Source organism: Schistocerca serialis, chromosome 9, assembly GCF_023864345.2.
Source record: "Schistocerca serialis cubense isolate TAMUIC-IGC-003099 chromosome 9, iqSchSeri2.2, whole genome shotgun sequence".
Taxonomy (NCBI): Eukaryota; Metazoa; Arthropoda; class Insecta; order Orthoptera; family Acrididae; genus Schistocerca; species Schistocerca serialis.
Window position 1 is genome coordinate 472005843 of NC_064646.1, and position 20961 is coordinate 472026803.

The 20961-nt window shown below is 38.3% G+C and overlaps 1 protein-coding gene across 1 annotated transcript in view; it reads left to right on the top strand.

Moving 5' to 3' along the window:
- Positions 1-20961, top strand: part of LOC126419718 (diacylglycerol lipase-alpha) — a 582321-nt gene that overhangs the window by 258317 nt on the left and 303043 nt on the right. Inside the window, exon 13 of the mRNA XM_050086898.1 lies at positions 3556-3794. Coding sequence (XP_049942855.1) covers positions 3556-3794 — 239 coding nt within the window. The remainder of the gene's footprint in view (positions 1-3555; positions 3795-20961) is intronic.

A 20961-nucleotide genomic window follows, 5' to 3' on the forward strand; every position in this document is an offset into this window, starting at 1 on the left:
AACCGATTTATAACAGTTCGTTGAGCCACTATGATGCCAACTGGTGCTGAGATTGCTGCTGCAAGTGAAGTCGGTGCGCCAGAACAGGATCGTCTTCCCTCTCGGCAGTGCCACGTCACCTCCTTGAGCCCGGTCTTCTTGCGACCATATATCCACATGACCACCGCTGCCAGCAATCACGTACAGTGGCTACATTTCTGCCGAGTCGTTCTGCAGTACCGCAGACGGAACATCCAGCTTCTCGTAGCCGTGGTACAGCACCTCTTTCAAACTCACTGAGGTGTAGGTGATGTCGTCTTCGGCGCCTTACAGGCATTCTTGATTAACATCGGCGCACAACGTCCAGTCTCAAAGGTAAATAGCGGTCACGACTGCTGCAGCGTGTGTTTAAAGCAAACCTGATTTGCACCCTCATAGTGTCTCTATCAGCGCCACTGTCGCGGCGTTTGAGTAGACACCATCTTAACAATGTAGAAACACGCCTACCAGCTTTCGTTTATGTCACCCAACTCCTTCCTGGTGTTGCGATATTTTTTCCGCCAGTGTATTTCCAAATAACTTATTTTACTGAATGAATTAAGGTCAACGTGAAAACATGCAAAGACAGTTTAAAAAATACAAAAAGCAAAAGCTGATAATGCGGTACAAATAATAAATTTAAAATGTTAGGTTACGAGCTTTCTTTGCCAAAAAAAAAAAAAAAAAAAAAAAAAAAAATGATTATGATCTCATCATAGTTTATGGAGGCAGCTCGTTTGTATTCTGTGGAAATTCTCAGATTTGTTAACGTTTATTGGGAAACCGTGCTCCTCAGATAACTTTTAATTGATTTGAGCTTCCTGAAACTCTCTTCTCTGGAGCAAACGCAACCTGGGGTAGTAAGGATGTGATATCTTTCTACTATTTTTTTTATAAGTTAAATTTTATGTTAATAATACAGTGGCTTCTTGAAAGCCTCTCTCTTTTACCAGCGCATACTGTTTGAAACATTCAATTTGAAAAATAAGTTCTCCGTTGTGAAGATTTTCTACACATGTATCTGACAGTTCCTCTGCTTTTGCCTTTACATCATCTGCTTGCATTTCTTGAATCTGGATATCACAGAAAAAGACCAGACTTTGTACAAATTATCTTCAATGCCTAAAACCTTGCACTTAGCTCTGTATCACTCTGTCAATCGTTTCTAACAGGGATGTTCTCGAGAATGGTCGGATACTTCACCCTCACAAAGCTCATCGGCCATTTCATTCTTTCTCTGAACGTTTATTCTAAGAATTCTGTTGAAAGCTCATCTTTTTTTTTTAATACTTTGCGCTCAGAAATAGCTTCAGAGGTACAGAAGTCTCTAGAAGCCTTAAGGCACTTGAATATTTCGAGCAGCTTTACCAGTCACAAGGCCTTCCCTCTGCAGAAACTGATTGAATGATCGGTTTTTCTTTTTTTTTTAATATTGCATACCAGAAACAAGTTAAAGCAATGAATTTGAGTTTCCTCTTATTCTTTAAAGTAGTTTTTGCCTCAGTTTTTGTTTCTGGTGTTGTCAAGTTATAAGTTTGAATGCTTCTGGAGCCTTTATGTTGTTGTTGTGGTCTTCAGCCCTGAGACCGGTTTGATGCAGCTCTCCATGCTACTCTATCGTGTGCAAGCTTCTTCATCTCCCAGTACCTACTGCAACCTACATCCTTCTGTAACTGTTTAGTGTATTCATCTCTTGGTCTCCCTCTACAAGTTTTACCCTCCACGCTGCCCTCCAATACTAAATTAGTGATCCGTTGATCCCTTCTTCTAGTCAAGTTGTGCCACAAACTCCTCTTCTCCCCAGTTCTATTCAGTACCTCCTCATTAGTTATGTGATCTACCCATCTAATTTCAGCATTCTTCTGTAGCACCACATTTCGAAAGATTCTATTCTCTTTTTGTCCGAACTAGTTATCGTCCATGTTTCAGTTCCATACATGGCTACACTCCATACAAATACTTTCAGAAACGACTTCCTGACACTTAAATCTATACTCAATGTTAACAAATTTTTCTTCTTCAGAAACGCTTTCCTTGCCATTGCTAGTCTCCATTTTATATCCTCTCTACTTCGACCATCGTCAGTTCAAATGGTTCAAATGGCTCTCAGCACTATGGGACTCAACTGCTGAGGTCATTAGTCCCCTAGAACTTAGAACTAGTTAAACCTAACTAACCTAAGGACATCACAAACATCCATGCCCGAGGCAGGATTCGAACCTGCGACCGTAGCGGTCTTGCGGTTCCAGACTGCAGCGCCTTTAACCGCATGGCCACTTCGGCCGGCCCATCGTCAGTTATTTTGCTCCCCCAATAGCAAAACTCCTTTAGTACTTTAAGTGTCTCATTTCCTAATCTAATTCCCTAAGCATCACCCGACTTAATTCGACTACGTTCCATTATCGTCGTTTTGCTTTGTTGATGTTCATCTTATATCCGCCTTTCAAGACACTATCCATTCCGTTCAACTGCTCTTCTAAATCCTTTGCTGTCTCTGACAGAATTACAATGTCATCGGCGAACCTCAAAGTTTTTATTTCTTCTCCATGGATTTTAATACCTACTCCGAATTTTTCTTTTGTTTCCTTTACTGCTGGCTCAATATACAGATTGAATAACATCGGGGAGAGGCTACAACCCTGTCTTACTCCCTTCCCAACCTCTGCTTCCCTTTCATGGGCCTCGACTCTTATAACTGCCATCTGTTTTCTGTACAAATTGTAAATAGCCTTTCGCTCCCTGTATTTTATACCTGCCATCTTCAGAATTTGAAAAAGAGTATTCCATTCAACATTGTCAAAAGCTCTCTCTATGTCTAGAAATGCTAGAAACGTAGGTTTGCCTTTCCTTAATCTAGCTTCTGAGAGAAGTCGTAGGGTCAGTATTGCCTCACATGTTCCAATATTTCTATGGAATCCAAACTGATCTTCCCCCAGGTCGGGTTTCTACCAGTTTTTCCATTCGTCTGTAAAGAATTTGCGTTAGTATTTTGCATCTGTGACTTATTAAACTGATTGTTCGGTAATTTTCCCATCTGTCAGCACTTGCTTGTAACTTCATCAAAATGCTTGTAAACAGCTTCTACTGGCTCTGCATATCACATTCTCTTGCTTCCTGCCACCCTAGAGCCAGTCCAATCGTGAGAGAAAGCACGGTGCCATATTTATGACGCATAGCGTTTCTGCCGCGTGTCAGTCCACTGCGCGGTGATTTTGTCATGTGGCGATTCCGTAGTACCGCGACTTCGGCGCGTGGAGATTTTGGCGCGCAGCGATTTTGTCACGCGGCGATTTTGTCGCGCAGCGATTTTGTCACGCGGCGATTTTGTCGCGTGGCGATTTTGTCACGCGGCAATTATGTCACGCGGCGATTTTGTCACGCGGCGATTATGTCGCGCGGCAATTCCGCCGTACGGCGAACTGTTGCGTGGATTCTATCGAGTGGAATTTCTGAAACACCGCGCGGCGAAACCCACCGACGCGCGAGTAGCAGCTTCGATGGCGTGAAGTGACGCGCGTGGCCTGCCTGTGCCCGCAGTGGAAGACCATCTTCTGCAGCGCGGTGTGCTGCGGCTGCGCGCCGATGCCGACGTCGGCGGCGGAGCTGCAGGGGGACTCCAGCCTGTGCGAGTACCGGCGCGAGCGGCAGGCGGCGCGGGCGGCGGGGGCGGCCGCCGTCCACCCCTCCGACCCCAGCATCGCGCTCACCGTGCACCAGCCGCTCTACCCGCCGGGCCGCATCATACACGTGGTGCGGCACCACCCCTCCAAGGGAGAGTGAGTACCACCGGCATAGCTGAGCTGGCTGCAGCGGCGGTGCTATCCGATCACATTTCGTCCGAGTACACAAAACACGGATAACAGGTCGTGCATCATTCATTTAAAGCACTCTCAGTCAACTAAACATAGGAAACAAATACCAATAAGTCGTTTTCGAACATTTTTATGCCATCCCTTCTGATGTCCACCCCTACAACTAACAAGCAAACATCAGCAACTTGACCTCGTATTTTAAGGAGAAAAAAATCGCATTTGTAACATATCAGCCCCAGAATTGGCATCGCACGAAAATTTGGATCATACTTCTGATAGTACACATTTATGACCTTCTGACATACGACTTTTAAACTTTGCACACGCCAGTTGTCTGCCCGTTTGCAGGTGCCTGATGCCCGAGTGCCAAGTACTGTACAGTGGAGTGACAACCAGTGCCCTCCTATTCTCAAAGTGTCAAGTAATGTGCAGTGGTGTGACAACCAGCACCCTCCTATTTGCGGTGTCTAGAAGGTGAGGGACTATTGGGATGGAGGGGAACACGTCTGAAAAAACTGTTTTTAAATCTAGTTCGAGAACATGTTTTACACAATAGAGCACGGTACTTAATATGTCAATCACATGCACATACATGTTCAATATTATGTCTCAGAATCGAAATGAATAAACGTAAGCAACTGAACAATTATTATGAAATGTTGTCAATTATTTTCATTTCACAATTTAATCAGGCAGGTCACGTTGAAGAACAATGGAACTGCTTCACCTTAATAGCATCAGCTTTCCAACACATAGAAAATAACGCACAGCAGCGATGTTGTTAATTAAACAGCTCTGTATTACTTCTCTAATGACACTTTTTGCTTGCTGGTCCACTGGCACTGTGAAGAGAAACCAACTCATTCCCCTGTACAGCACTTCACCCTCAGGCACTGAGCAGTTGCAGTAGGAAGGGGGGAGTGACGAACAATCGGTGCATGTGAACTTTAAAATCTGTACATTCAGAAGGCCATACCTCTATACCAGCCAAATTATGGCCCAAATTTTCGCACAGAATCGATTGTTGGTGCTGTCATCTTGTTAGTGTGCTTTTCCTCCTTAAAATATGAGATAAAGTTGGTGATGTTTCCTTGTAAGTTTATCCTATTCCCACAGTATTTTTACACAAAAAATGAGTCATTTGTATACAAAATTTTGTTGAAATTGCTCCAACTGTTCCTGAGTTACACTTTTATGTCACCTCTTTTTACCCCCTCTTTCAGCCATAGCGATGCTAGGGGTAAACAGACTTGAGAAAACTTCTAGTTGGTGATGATTTGCAGCTAACTCTAAATATAGAAAAATGTATGTTAATGCAGACGAGTAGGGAAAACAAACCAGCGATTTTCAGATACAGCACTGGTAATGTCCTGCTTGACACAGTCGTGTCAGTTAAATATCTGACTGTAGCATTGCAGATCGTTATGGAATGGAACAAGCATGGGTGGATTATGGTAGGAAAGGCAAATGGTCGACTTCAGTTTGTTGGAATAATTCTTGGAAAAAGTAGTTTATCTGTAAAGGAGATCACATATAGCATGACCACATACAGCATGACCTATTCTCGAGTAGTGATCCAGTGTTTGGGATCCGTACCAGGCTGGATTAAAAGAATACATCAGAACAATTCAGATTTGGGCTCCTAGATTTGTTACCAGTAGGTCCAAACAACACCCAAGACTTAAGGAAATACTTTAGGAATTGAAATGGGAATCAGTGTAAGGAAGGCGATGTTCTTTTCAAGGAACACTATTGTCAGCATTTAAATAACTGGCATTTGAGCTGACTGTAGAACGATTCTGTTGCCTCCAACATACATTGCATGTAAGGACCACAAAAATAAGTTACAAGAAATTAGGGCTCATACAGAGGGATACAGAAAGTCATTTTTCTGTCATCCCAGTTTCAAGTGGAACACGAAAGGAAATTACTCTTAGTGGTATGGGGTATACTCCACCACACACTGTAATGTCAACTGCAGAGTATCAATGTAGATTGTACTGTCACAGTAACTTTTTCCAAATAGCAGTTGATACATGTGCCATGTTTGGTAGAAATTGCTATAGGAATTACTGAGATATGCTGATGTGCCTCTGTCTTTCCACCACCCTACCTACAGGGTAAAATATTATTGTGTCCTCAATGAGCCTAGCAGCACTACAAATTGTGCACCCAGTACTAAGATCAGCCTTTATATAATATTGTTATGTATCACAGCCTCTAGCCCTCACATCCACCCCTAATTGCAGCAGGGATAGGCCTATACTACCATAGTATTTTTATACAAATACGCAGTCACATGTATACAAAATGTGGTTGAAATTGTTCCAGACATTCCTGAGTTATGCTTTAATATCACTACATTTTCATCTCAACCCCCACCCCCAAGGAGATGTATGGTTCTTACCATCAGAGCACTTCCTTCCACTTAGTAAGTGGTGTGTGAACCAAGTTTAGTTGAAATTGATCCTGCGATTTAGAATGACATGTGAAAAATCCATACATAAGTACAAACAATGGAAAATCCTGGATGGGATAATGATAATGTTATGAAAACGATAGTTGCTACTCACCATATAGCAGAGATGCTGAGTCGCAGATAGGCAGTACAAAAAGACTGTTAAGCAAGTAAGCTTTTGGCCAAAAAAGGCCTCCATCAGAGTTAGACAACACACACACGCAAACTCATGCAAACACAACTCACACACTTATGACCACAATCACTGGATGCCAAGGCCAGACTGTTTTCATAATATTGTCATTATTCCATGCTGTGTTTTCCATAGTTTGATTTTACCTAAAGTGTTTCCTTCAATCCCTTAACCCAGTGCTATTTTCCTTTGTTACTATTTTCTAACTCATTCCTATACTCTGTGCCCATCGTTCTTTCTCTTCTTCCTTCCTAACTGCACTGTATGCTTTAATTGCATGCCACACAGTATCAAACATCTTGTTCATGCTCAACAGATGGCCATGAGACTGTGCTGATAGTTGGTGCAGCATCTTGTGTCCCATATTGCTCCCACTTACATCATTAATCCTAGAACTCCAAATTAATCACTCTTCCTGTGTCACTTGCATGTTACTTTCCGTACCTTCCTGTGCCACCGTATCCTATGACTCCATCTCTCTTATTCCAGTTCACACATACTAACTTCACCTAATCTAGTCAAATATGCTGTCACTCTCCTTCACACTTGTCCACCTACAGACCTCTTACCCACATTTAAATCTTTTTATTTATTTTTTCTTTGGTTTCATTGTGTTGTCATGTCAATTTCAGTTGGTTTTCACCTTTCACTGTTGGTGTGCTAATCCGGAGCTCATGGTCTCGTGGTAGCGTTCTTGCTTCCCGAGCATGGGGTCCCGGGTTTGATTCCTAGCGGGGTCAGGGATTTTCATCTGCCTCGAGATGACTGGCTGTTGTCGTGTCATCTTCGTCATCATCATTCATCCCCATTATGGGCAGAGGAAGGCAATGGCAAACCACCTCCACTAGGACCTTGCCTAGTGCCGCGGTGTGGGTCTCCCGCATTGTCCCCTATGCTCTGTCAAGGAGTATAGGACCCCATCATCATCATGGGCCTACTCTCTCAGATTTCATCTTGTTTCCTCACACTTCATCCATTTCATCCTTTCCATAAAATAATCTGGCCTCAGCAGCCAAAGGTTACTTGTTTGATAGTCTTTTTGTTGTGCCTATCTGCAACTCAGCATCTTTGCTATATGGTTAGTAGCAACTATTCTTTTCATAATATGTGATACATAAGTATAATCTTTTTACCTCTACCTCACCCCTCTGAGAGATAGATGCTTCTTATAATCACAGCACTTATTTTCAGTGATATGTATAGGGGCCACCAAGTTTCTTGAAATTAATCCTGCAATTTAGGAGGAGATGTGAAATGTACATACATACGCACATACAATGATTTTTTTACAAATACTTAGATGACATACAGTACATGGAGCTTAAGAGATTGAATATGTTCTCTTAGTTTTTTATATAGTTTCTAGGAAATACAATCACATTAGCATTTTGTAGAACTAAATGAGTTATTTGGCAAGTACCTAGAACAGGTACTTTGGAAGCCCATATGTGATGAAAATATATTTGATCTAATGGCAGCAAACAAACGTGACTTCTTTGAGAGCATCCAGGTTGAAACTGGTAACAGTGAGCATGAGGCAAGTATAACAGCAATAATTGACAAAGTACAAAGTCCAACTAAAATAAGTAAAAAGATTTAGCTGTTCAGAAACCTAGATAAATGGGCTGTACTGTTGTGCCTCAGTGAGAAGCTTGTAATATAGAGCTCTGAATGTAGGTATCTTCTTGTGGCTCAAGTTTAAAAGAACAGTTGACCATACATAATTAAATATGAACCTACCAGCTAAAGCAGCCCCAAACATTTATCTGTTCAGAAATCTAGACAAAGAGGCAGAAGTTTTGCATCTCAGCGAGCATTTTGATACATTTAGCTCTGGAGAGTAGTGTCTAGAGGAACTGTGCCACAAGATTAAAAGAATAGTGGATCATATACTGGATAGATGTGCATGTAACAGAGGAGGTCATGGTGGAAAGGACCCTCCATGGTACAGAATTACTGTGAAACTTCTTAACAAACAGAGGCTATTGCATAATAGTCTGTAAAACGAAGCACACAACTATATACACGAAGATAATGAAACTCCTTTTATCATCAACTGTTCAATGACTACCATACCAAAAAGATCCCTCAGAAAACTCAGACATTATGGTCAAATGCAAAGACAGTCATTGGCATCAAAGTTAGTGTTCAGACTCTCAAAGATGACACAGCAACTGAAATTATGGGTAATAAAACGAAAGCATAAACACTGAACTCCATTTTCAAATGTCTCTTTACAAAGGAAAATCAATGGGCATTATTCCAATTCAATTCTTACACCAGTGCAAAGCTGTATGATTAAGATGTTAGTATCAATGGTACTGAGAAATACCTGAAACTGCTAAAATTGAACAAAGATTCGTGCCTGATAAATACCTATTTGTTTTGTATAGAATTTGTAGACAAGTTACCTCCTTAATATACCCTCAATCAAGAAACTGTGCCGACTACTTGGAAAAAAGCACAGATCACACCAGTCTGTGAGAGGGGTAGCACTAGTAATTCACTAAACTACCATCCCGATATCTTGAAGTGAATAAAATCCACCTGTTGTAAGATTCTACAACATATTTTGAACTCAAACTAATGAAGTGTCTCAAACAGAAGAAACTTCTCCATACTCAGCATACAGTGTACATTACCGACATCTGTAGAAACCAGGAATCTAGTCTCAAGATATTTAATTCTACCAGTTGCATATGATGGTATATGACAAATGCTGATACAAGCCATATAATCTCACATACTTTTTTAATATTCTTGCAAATGTTGACAGCTGTTGCATTTTCAGAGTATTAACCATTTAAAAATGACTTAAAAGTCAAAACTGCAGTTGTGAAAATCATAATAAATAATCTAGTCCATGGCAAAAATGTTCTCATTTAAAAAATACTAACTACATTGCTTAACTATATTATGAAAAGTTGCGACTCGCCATAGAGTGGAGATGCTGAGTCACAGATAGACACAACAAAAAGACTGTCACAAATAAAGCTTTCAGCCCATAAGGCTTCCATCAAAATAGGCAACAAACACACACACACACACACACACACACACATGTGCACACACACGTGCAAACACAAATCACACACGCACATGACTGCGGTTTCAAAAAGTGTAGCCACACTCCCTGAGACTCCAGTCCTGTGTGTGAGTTGCATTTGCCTGAATATGTGTGTGTGTGTGTGTGTGTGTGTGTGTGTGTGTGTGTGTGTGTGTGTGTGCGTGTGTGTGTGCGTGTGTGTGAGCGTGTGTGTGAGTATGAATTGTCCGCCTTCACTGCTTCTGTTATTTAATGTTGTTTAACACATCTATCTCCTACTGACCATGCTGTACTTGACTATATACCTGCAAAAGCATGTTGACATTGCTTAGTCTTAATTTTCAACTGCAGGAAGTCCTCCAGAATCCTTGAGTTGGAAGGCAGGTGTAGATAATTCTTCATTTTGGGTTCTCTTCAGGAAACCCTGTCTCCCATTAATCCAGTAAATAAATATTGGCAGATGCAAGAGATTTTACCACACAGGAAATGTAGGAATCACAAAATGCCACAAATCAAGAGAGGAATTTCAAATCAGTTCATCTATATCATGCAGCACAGAAGGGGAAATAAGGTGCAAACAGTATGTTGAAACAAATCAGTATTTAAATCTGATTTGGGAACCAGTAATTTTCCAACACTAGGATATTATTACAGGAAAAGCAACCTGTTACTATTATATTTTGAGGAGAACAGCACCAAGCTGAACTTGTTACAAGGAATATAGGAAACTAGAAATTACAGTATTCTTTCTACAATTAATATTCGCCTTTAATAATCCTTTTATGTGCTTTAAATTTGATTTTAGCTGCAATTTAAAATGGAGCATCAACAGTAAGCCCATATTCACAACAGCATGGCAATAACTGTGGTAACAGTAGGCATAACAAAATGTCATCACATAAAATGTTTCCAGTGACTAATTTCAAACTGTCAAATTCCAAGATATAAAGCTCCATATTATAGTTCTGCTCATTTTTGGCCTACAAATTATGTTAAAGTAATGGAATTCTCCAGCTCTTAAATAAATATGTGCTCTTAAAGTTTCACACAAGCTAAATATTATAATGCTTACCTCTCCTCTCGACAGAAGTAGTTTTCACCATTAGTGTGAACACTGCCATTTTTTACTTCTTCCACAGTTAACAACAATGAAAAAGCCTTGTGTAAATGTTGGAATAATGTTTTGGAGTACCATGAAACAGCTTGCCTACATAAGATAAAATTACCTATTAATCTGTATCAATCAGTTTCTGTATTTACTATATTTTCCTTTCTGGAATTGTAAAGGTATATTACTATCATTACATGTGTGATGGACATTTAACTGTTTCTTGTGACATAAATGTTTGTGTCTAGCATACTAATTTAAACAAAGGTCCCTAAATATACAAGATCAATAATAACTCTTTTGTTAAAACTAGCCTATAAAGAGTCAATGAATACAAAAAACTATTGTAAATAAATAATAAAAATAATTGCAACCTGTAATCACAAGGATATTCTTTCACTTTACATCTTCATAAAAAATAATTTGTATGTATAACTAGAATTAGACTCACTGAGATGTATGTATTCATGCTGCATTTGCTAAGACACATGCTCACAGACAGCAGGCCAAAACTATTAATAAGGATAATAAATAAAACACACACACACACACACACACACACACACACACACACATTACTGTTATTACTGACTCACAAGTCCTGAATTAGTAGCCCTTATTATAGTACGTTTCTATTTTTCCTTTGTAGGCAGAAATATGAGAAGCGATGGAGGTATGTAACCTGACCACAATACTTCTGTGCATTTCTTCATCTGAGATGCACATTAATGAGGGTATTTAAAGCATGCACATTGGAGTTTCCCATTCTGTGACTGGAAGCATGTGCTGTTGCATCAAAATTTCCCACAGCAGATTGTATCTTCATTCGAATAGTAATGCTAAAAAGCAGCATATTTAATGGAATATTAAAAACATAAGTTCCATACTCAAAAAATTGCAGGATAATAATATTTGTCATGGTGAAAGTGTTTTATGTACTAGAGTGTGAATAAGTAATTTCAGTTTTGTGACTAGCTCTGAGATGAATGAAGTTTTGAATGCATAAAGTCAGTACTCATGGTATAATATGGTGCCTGCTGTTTTGATACGCAATGTATACTAGAGCTGCATCCATACTGAAATTAGTTTCCAAGTACTTTTGCCACATTTTCCAGAAAGTTTATTACTATCCTGCAGTTCTACTTCCTCTATTTTCCCTGTAATTTAAACAACATTTAATAGACATATTTGTAAATAAACAAATCATTTGTTGCTTGATGTAGTATTGGACACTGTACAGTACTTCAATATTACTTCCAAGAAGCCCTTTTTGAACTTTCCAGATGCATGTTATACATTTTGACTTGCAACCTTATTCTATAGCCTTTACAGATTCATGGTTCCTGTAGAGACACTGTGTCAAATTATGGTATATACTTTCTTCAGTAATTTATAATAGAGGAACCAAGGGAAAATTCATCAGTTTGTAGGATATAAATACCATTTGCCTGTCCTCTGTAGCCAAAAATACAATATAGCAGGAACATTAATATAATAATGATTAACAAATATGCATCCAAGAAATAACATGAAATGAAATAAAATGTGTGAATAAATCTTTCATCAAAATTCAGTTAGTGATCTCAAAAGAAATACATTTGCTCAACGTGTGTCATCAGTCCTAACGTGTTTGTCTACCATCCAGCAGGGCCAGGTTCACTTCTTGGCTGGGTTGGAGATTTTCTCTGCTCGTGGACTGGGAGTCATGTTATATTCATCATCATCGACGCACAAGTCACCCAGGGTGGCATCACATGAAATAAGACTTGTAACCCGGCAGCCGAACTTCCTGGATGGGGCTTCCTGGCCATCAATGCCACACGATCATTTCATTTTTTTCTTTTTTTATCAATTCTAGCAACGATTCCAATTTTTAGTGTGCAACAATCAGTTTCATTTTACAGCATCATAAAATTATGATGATTAAGCAGCACAGTCATCACTAAAACATGGGAGTCCATTTAATGTGATTGTGTTACTTCCCTAGTATACTATTAAAAATAAAATATTTTTGCATTTAATAATAGCTGTCACTTGATAAACATCTGTATAACAATTTCTCACTAGTATTTATGTGTGGCAGAAGAGGGAAAATTCATCCAAATAAATTTAACACTACATACTGATATATAACTCTGCAACAAAATTAATAAGATTTTTTTTTTTAAATAGATGAATACAAGGTGTCTAAAAAAAGTAATGAGACTGAAAACACTGTAAGCAATCTGGCAATGCTGTGTTATTCTATTTGTGTAGACGGATGTGTTCATCCCTTCCAGGAGCTCAGTGCAAGTTTCAGTCCCTTAAAGTCATCGCGTGGTTTTCCAGACCACCATGAAGGAAGTTGTGTTTTTGTTGTGTGTTACGAAAATGGGAAAACAGAATTTAGAACAATGTTATGCCTTGAAGCTTTTTGCTATCCTGGAGAATCCACAAGTGTGACTTCTGGAAAGTGGAAACAGACCTATGGGAAAATTCCCCTTTAAGAGTATAAGGTTTCCCTAGCAAAAATTAGTTTGGGAAAATGGAGAACACATTGAAGATGAGGCTCACTCAGGGAGACATTCAAATTCAAAAACCGACAAAAATGTTGAATGTGTACTTGCTCATGTGAGATCTTGTTCCTCCATGACAAAATTTCACCCAAGTGTTTTACGAAGACATCCCTGAAAGACTCAGGAAATGGTGAACTGAATGAGACCAGACATTGCAGACAAATGGATACTGCATCCTGTCAATGATCCATTTCACACATCCACTTGAGTCTCATAATTTCTGATCTTAAAAGGAATTCCTGTAGTTCCACATCCCCCTATTCCTTTTCTCATGATCTGAGTCCTTGTGACTTTTTTCTTTTCCTGAAATTGAAAAAGTCCTAAAAGGACATCATTTTGGGACTCTGGAGAAATGCCCTGAGAACAATGAGTCTGCCAGTGTAAAACTATCAAAGGGAAGTGCTTTGGAGGTGACAATGAAAACTTTAGTAGATAAAAAATCAATCTCATTACTTTTTTAGTACATCTCATATTAATTACACTTTTTACAATCATAACATTTCAGTTTGTGAGTGATATTTCTGCTATGTTTCAGAAAGTAGATGACCTATCTAATCTGTGGATAAAGGTTCAAAACATATTATTTCTCCACCCACAAAGCAAATATTTCATATTTATGTTAACATGTAAATCATCAAGTACTCATGTAATCATAGTTTTTATGCTCCTGGTTCGACCTTATAAATAGGAACCTACATATAGTTGTAAATCCACAAAATTGTTTCCTCAGTCTTAGTTGACATGATGGAGCTTGGTGCAAACTAATCTTGAGTCTGGTGGAACGATGACAATGAGATGACAATGTCATTTAGTCTCTACACATTATCAATATGGATAATTTTATGTGTTAGATGACTGTGTGACTATCATATGATTTGCATTCACTTTTAAATACTCTTTCCATTACTTCTGAAGAAGGTCAGAATGCTAGGTATTCTTTACCATGTTCACTGCACTCTGTTTTATATTTTGACATGATGATCATGCATGCAAAACTGATTTTACTCAAAGTGACTCCACACACAACAGCAATAAAGGCTGCAAAAGGTTGCCAATTTCTTAATTGGATGCGTAAGAAACCAGTCCTCAAAACTGTTTTCTGATAAACCATAGTCACAAAGTTAAAATTTATTTTGATTACACTTTTCCCATGATACACTAGTGGAAACTGAAAAATGAACATCCATGAAGGCAAGACATAAGAACATTATACTTACACAGTCCATTGTCATAGGATAGTACAGGCAGTGGTTTTTCCAAAGCAGCATGCAGTCAACGAAGTAGCCTAGTATGAAGGGGACCTTTACACAAGAGCCATCCTTGATTTTCTTAATACTTACACAATTTAGAGGCCATTGCTCAGGCATCAATTTCTTAAGACAGTGCAACACAGTTCAAAAAAAAAATACAAGAAAGCATCTCACAACATTAGAACATTGCCTTTTATGATCTGATGGAATCCAGAACATATTGTCACTTGAAGCTATGCGCGTAGCATATAAGGCCTGTGATCACAAGGGCCATAGATTGAATCTCACTAGTAACAATTTTTCTACTTTTATTTAAATTCTATATTTATTATCAACCAGCAATATTAATTAACAAATATGGAATATCACCTTTTTTATTTTTATTACTAATTGCATTAAAACGTCAGTATTTACAATAAATAAAAATTTGTTACAAAAATGCAGTGGAACAGGCATGGACAGGGGATCACCCTAGCAAAGATATGGGCTGAAAATGTGGAAATTTGTTGAGAAGTGACTTTGACAAAGGGCAAGTTATTATTATGCTGAGACTGTGAACAAGTATCTCAAAAATTGTTCATGTGCTACTGTCATGAGCATCTACGGAAAGAGGTAGAAGGACAGTGAAACTACCACTAGGCACTAAATGGTTGGATGTCTGTGACTCTTCATTGAATTTGGGTTTTGTCAGTTTGTCTGATCTGTAAAGTATGATAGGTGGTGATCTGTGGTATCTCTGCTGAAACAGCACAATGCTAGTGCCCACACAAGTGTTTCAGAGCACACCGTTCATTGTACATTGTTGATGACGGAGTTCGACAGCAGACCACTCTTACATGTTTATATGTTGACCCTACAACATCATCAGTTATGATTGCAGTGGGTACAGAAACATCAGAATTCAACCATCGATTAATAGAAATGTGTCGGCTCTACAGGCAAATCACAGCTTTGCTACACTAGGTCAATGGTTGTCTCCACAAATGGCATCATAGAAGTGAATGGTGGATCAAAATGTGCAGCGCACCACGGATGCAGGATGTTGGGAGCAGTATTATGCTGTTGGGACGTTCTCCTGTGCTTGCATGGGACATGTGGCAGTAATGGATGGAATGCTGATAGCTGTGAACCACCTGCATCGCTTCATGCTTGACATCTTCCCCAACAGTGATGTCATCTTTCAGCAGTATAATCATCCACGTCTCAGAGCCAGAACAGTCATACAATGGTTTGAGGAGCATTACAGTGAACTCACATTGATGTCTTAGTGACCAAATTTGCTTGATATAAATCCTATGGAACACATTTGCAAATCAGCAGATCATTATTTACATGAATTACATGACCTGTGTGTAGAAATATAATGTCACATACCTCCACAACCCTACCACAAACTGGTAGATCCCTGGTATGCAAAATTAGAGATGTATTTCATTCCCAAGACGGACAAGCTAGCTATTAAGCAGATGGCCATAATGTTTCCACTAATCTGTGTATATATTTTCATGCATTTCATATGCCTGTATCAAATTTTAATTTACTTGTGTTTGATTAGTAATTAAAAATTTAAAAATATTATTTTTATTAAAAATTATGATTCACTATTTGTAAATAACTGTTTTATTTGATAATAAATACGTAATTTAAATAAAAGTAAAAGTAGAATTTGTGTTTTTAAACTCTGCCTAATGCAAAACACAATGTATTTCTTTTCCTATTTACCCAGGCATGTTTTGATACCTATGTTTCATTTTCTGTGGGTCTCAATTTATTTATGAAATTACTTTACTTCTGAAAATTGCTTGTTTTATAGCTTTTTATCAGCTTTCTATCATTTTGGTAGCATGTCATCTTTTTCATCCAGGGATGCACAACTGGGCAAAAAACATGTCATGCTGTCAAAATGACAAAAAAGTCATAAAAACAAGCCATTTTCACAAGTAGCATAAATTCACAAATAATCTGAGACCCACAGAAGATGACACAAATGTGTTGAAACATCTTCAACTTTTGTAGTCCTGTCTTCTCAGTTGCATGTAATATTATGGTATATTGGTAATTTTTACTTATGGACTGTCTGACAGCAACCTAAAAAAAAAAAATACAATTTTAGTGCCATATGCATTTTGCCTTTATTTTCTGCAAGGCATCATCAGTGGCCTGGAATATGCACATATGTTTGCTTTTTAATTTACATTTTTGTCACTGTTCCTATAGGTTATCAACAGTTCTGGTGGTTGGTATTTCCTATTAAGTAGTAATGTTCTGAACTGTACTTACAGGTTGTGTGGAGAATTTTTTACATTATATGCTCCTGTTGCATTTTTGGTGTTGTTCTTCTTTTTATAAATGTCAGTTTGTGGTTTTTTCCCACATTCCACAGCACTATGAACTGAACGCTTGCTTCAATGCAATGTTTTGGTTTCTGTTGCCAACTGTCAAATGTTTTTGCCAAAGATCGAATGTTTTTGCCAAACTTTCAAGTATAATTATTGGAGCATCTGTGATCTGTTCGTGTATGTGTGTGTGTGTGTGTGTGTGTGTGTGTGTGTGTGTGTGTTTTGGTGTGATAGAATTTTTTTTGCTGTGTGTGTGTGTGTGTGTGTGTGTGTGTGTGTGTGTGTGTGTGTCCAGAAGGTGAAGGGGGAAGTTTTTTTTTTGTTTTATCATTTCCTTTATTAAGTGTAGTAGGGAACCTGTGCTGATTTGTATTTGTTCATTTATCACATGGTTTGTTTTCTGCTATGGCTTTCTGGATGTGGAAGTTTTCTTGCATTTGTATAAGATGTTTGTCATGGTTGCTTATTCTCATTGTTTTCATTTCTTGTTCCATGTTTGTAGGATGATGGTTATGGTGTTTTAAATGTTCTACAAATGTAGTATGGTTTGTTTCATACTTCCAACATCTGATATGTTCTTTGTATTGAGTTTCAAAATTCCTGCATGTCACGCCAATGTATACTGCATCACAACTTTGACATTCAAGTTTATATATTCCTGATTGTTGGAGTTTGTCCCTCTTTGTAGCTTGCTGTCTTAAGTGTGATTGGAGCGTTTGCCCAGGCTTGAATGCTTTTTTGACGCCCTGCCTCTTTAGGATGTTTGCAACTCTGTGTGTTAGTTTATGTGTGTAGGTCATGGTGTACCATCTGGTTCCTTTCTGTGTGGTGTTGTCATTGTGTGTGTTTGTTGAGTGTGTTTGTAAGTTTTCAGCTTGTGAGTTCTCTTTTATTCTGGAAATGTTGTGTTTGTTTTGTATTTGTGTTTTTATTTTTTGACTGAGCCTGTGTACCACATGTGTGTCATACCCGTTGTTCCTAGCTATTTGTATGATTGTACTCATTTCTTGTTCATAGTTTCTCTTGTTGAGTAGGATTCTGTTTAATCTATGTAACATGTGTCTTAGTGCTGCAAGTGGGGGTGGTTGGATGTAGAATGTATTATTGTGTCTGTGGCTGTTGGTTTTCTAAAGACGTTAAATGTATGTTTGTCATTTTCTTTTTTTATTGTAATGTCAAAACAATTTATTTGATTTTCTTTTTCTCTTTCAAGTGTGAATTTTATATTCTGATGAGCTTTGTTTATTTCTGAATGGAGTTCATCTATTTCTTCACTTGGCTCATCTACCAGACAAATAATGTCATCCACGTATCTGTACCAATATACGATTTTGAAACTTTCATTAGTGGTTATCTTTTCAAATATCTGATTTTCTAGATGACTAATGAAAATGTTTGCTAGTGTTCCTGATATTGGGGATCCCATGGGTAGTCCATCACTTTGTAGATAATATTCTTTCTCAAACTGAAAGTAGTTTTTTTCAGTTGTCAGTCTGAGCATATCTGTTATTTCTTTTATTGCATCTGTGGTGAGGTTGCAGTGGGATGAGAGATTTTGTTCTATGATTTCTATTGTTTCTGTGTTAGTGTTGAAACATGTCTGTTTAAATAATGTGTTTTGCTTAATGCAGAGTTTAAAGTGCAAATTTAATTTACAAACATAGAGAAAAACATTAACAGGATTTTTCAACCTGAGCAATATGAATCCCTTAAAAGCAGAAAGTTGCTACTAACAAGAACTGAATCAGGGATGATGCTCAGCTACCAGTGGATCTTGTAAGTTACGGAAATGTTTTGTACTTTATGGTGCCTGGAAATATTCTGAGCTTCAGAGGCAACTCTTTTTAGAATTTTTTAGATTTGTATAGCACTTCATTAGCAAAATTCAAGAAGGCCAATCCATAGAGTCCCTTCAGTCCACTGGAGCTGTATCTGACTTAATGAAAGAGTGGTATTTTGTTTTACACAATATACTGTGTTAGTAATTATTAAAGACATATTAGGAAGTTCTTAACCATTTTAAATTATACAATTAACTGAATTTCAGTGACATTGTATTATACATATGCAAGAAGATGAATGGTCATTCTGAAAGACTACCTGGAACATCGGACATAAATTGTTATCTGTGTGTCATTGTTGGGGCTTGTAGTCCAAGAAAAGTGGACGTATTTGTCATCATGGTTCTGAGAAACAACACTACACATATTCATTCCGGGACCAACACATTTCACAAGCAGTGATTGCTAATCTCATTGCGGCTGTCAGGCAAATTAAAATCAGTATTGCATCTTACATTCAAATGTGGGTCACAAGAGCATTTTTCTGGAAGAAATGATGCAAGCAAGGGTATCATTGATCAGATTTCCTGTTATACCTCCTCATGAGATCACCAAACAATGCTGTAACAGACTATTCAGCTGTAGTGTCTTTAAGTGATGACAGCAGATTCCAGATTAGTGTCATTTCTGATTGTTTGGTAGCATGTTACTGAACAGGTGAGCAGCACCCACTGGATTGTCAGGCAGCAATGTATGAGACCAACCTACAGAGACGCATCTCTGTGTCTGTTCAATGAACACTGAACAGGACATGATATTTACAGCCCATCAACCAGTCTTGTCTCTTACTATTCCTAAAGCATTAGAGATATGTATTCTTCTAGCACAACATTATATATGAACACCATAGCTTACATGGTTTCCAAGACATTCACCTACACTCCTGACCAGCATGGTCATCAAACCTGTCTTTCCTTAATATTTGGGGATATGTTGTACCCATTTCTGGAATATTCTACGATCCTGAAAATATTCTTCATATGTGTAAAATTTCCACATCCATCTTTAGTAATTGCTGTATGGATGAGCAAAATGCATATCCAATAAAAAAAAGATAAAATACGTGTAATAGGAAATGGAAATAGTTGTTGTTGCTGATATCAGTGTGAAGAACATTTCGACGCATCTCACTGTATGCTAGTCTCTCTCTCCATTTCTGCATAGCTACTGCAACCTACATCCATTTGACGTTGTTCACTTTAAAAAGTCCTTGATATTCCTCTACAATTTTTCACTTTTCACTTGTATATGTAAGCATAGTGCAACTAGGAATGATATGTGGAGCAGTAACATCACTGTTAATGTAATTCTTACGATGAAATTAATTGCTACAATGTGTTGGTGCAAGACCATAGATCAAGACAGTTTTCATTCTCCTGGGAAAACAAAAACCTGCATAACATGAATCAGTTTATGTGTAGATTTCTCTAGTTGTATTGAATTTCAGTAATTGGCTTGTACATATGTTTCAATTTTAATAACTGAAGTAAAACTTTAAATGTTTAACTATTACAGGTGTCAAGACACAAAGTAGTTAATGACACTACCTACCAGTAGGCACTGATTGAAATCAATGGGGAAAATTAAATATTTGTGCTGGACTTGGATTTAAACCTGTATCTCCTGCTTACTAGGCAGATGCACTGACGACCATGCCATCCATATACAGTGGTCATCGCAACTGCATGGACTATCCTAGCATGCCTCCCATCAGATACAAATGCTCAACATATTTGCGTACTACTGCTGTGATGCCACTTGCCCAGTATCGTCGTTACTTGCGGCATTCTGCCGATTACCATAAGGGTTCGAGCATGGTGTGTATCTGCACAGCATTGATCAGTGGCTGTCCTCACATTAATTACATACATGGTGTCACTGGCATCTAATGTCATTAATTCTTTTGTGTCTTCATTCATAGTGGCTGTAGAATCAAAATGCCATCTGTTCTTTAGGACATCTCTGAAAGAACAGACACCATATATATAATTAAGGCAAGGATGGCCAAGGATCACTTTTGTGTGAGTGCACACCACATTCAAACTCTTATGGGAATCAGAAAAATGCTGTGAGTAATGAGGATGATGGGCAAGTGGTCCTATGTCAGTAATTTGTGTATAAGCTGAAATTTTGGATCTGATGGGAGGGTGCTAAGCAAGCAGGAGACCTAGGTTTGAATCCCGGTATAGCATGAATTTTCAACTTTCTCCAATGATTTAAATAAATGCCCATTATCACCTAGTGTCATTAATTCCTTTGTGTCTTGATTCATAGTGGCTGCAGGATAAAAATGGTGACTGTTCTTTCAGACATGTCTGAAAGAGCAGAGACAGCCCAATAT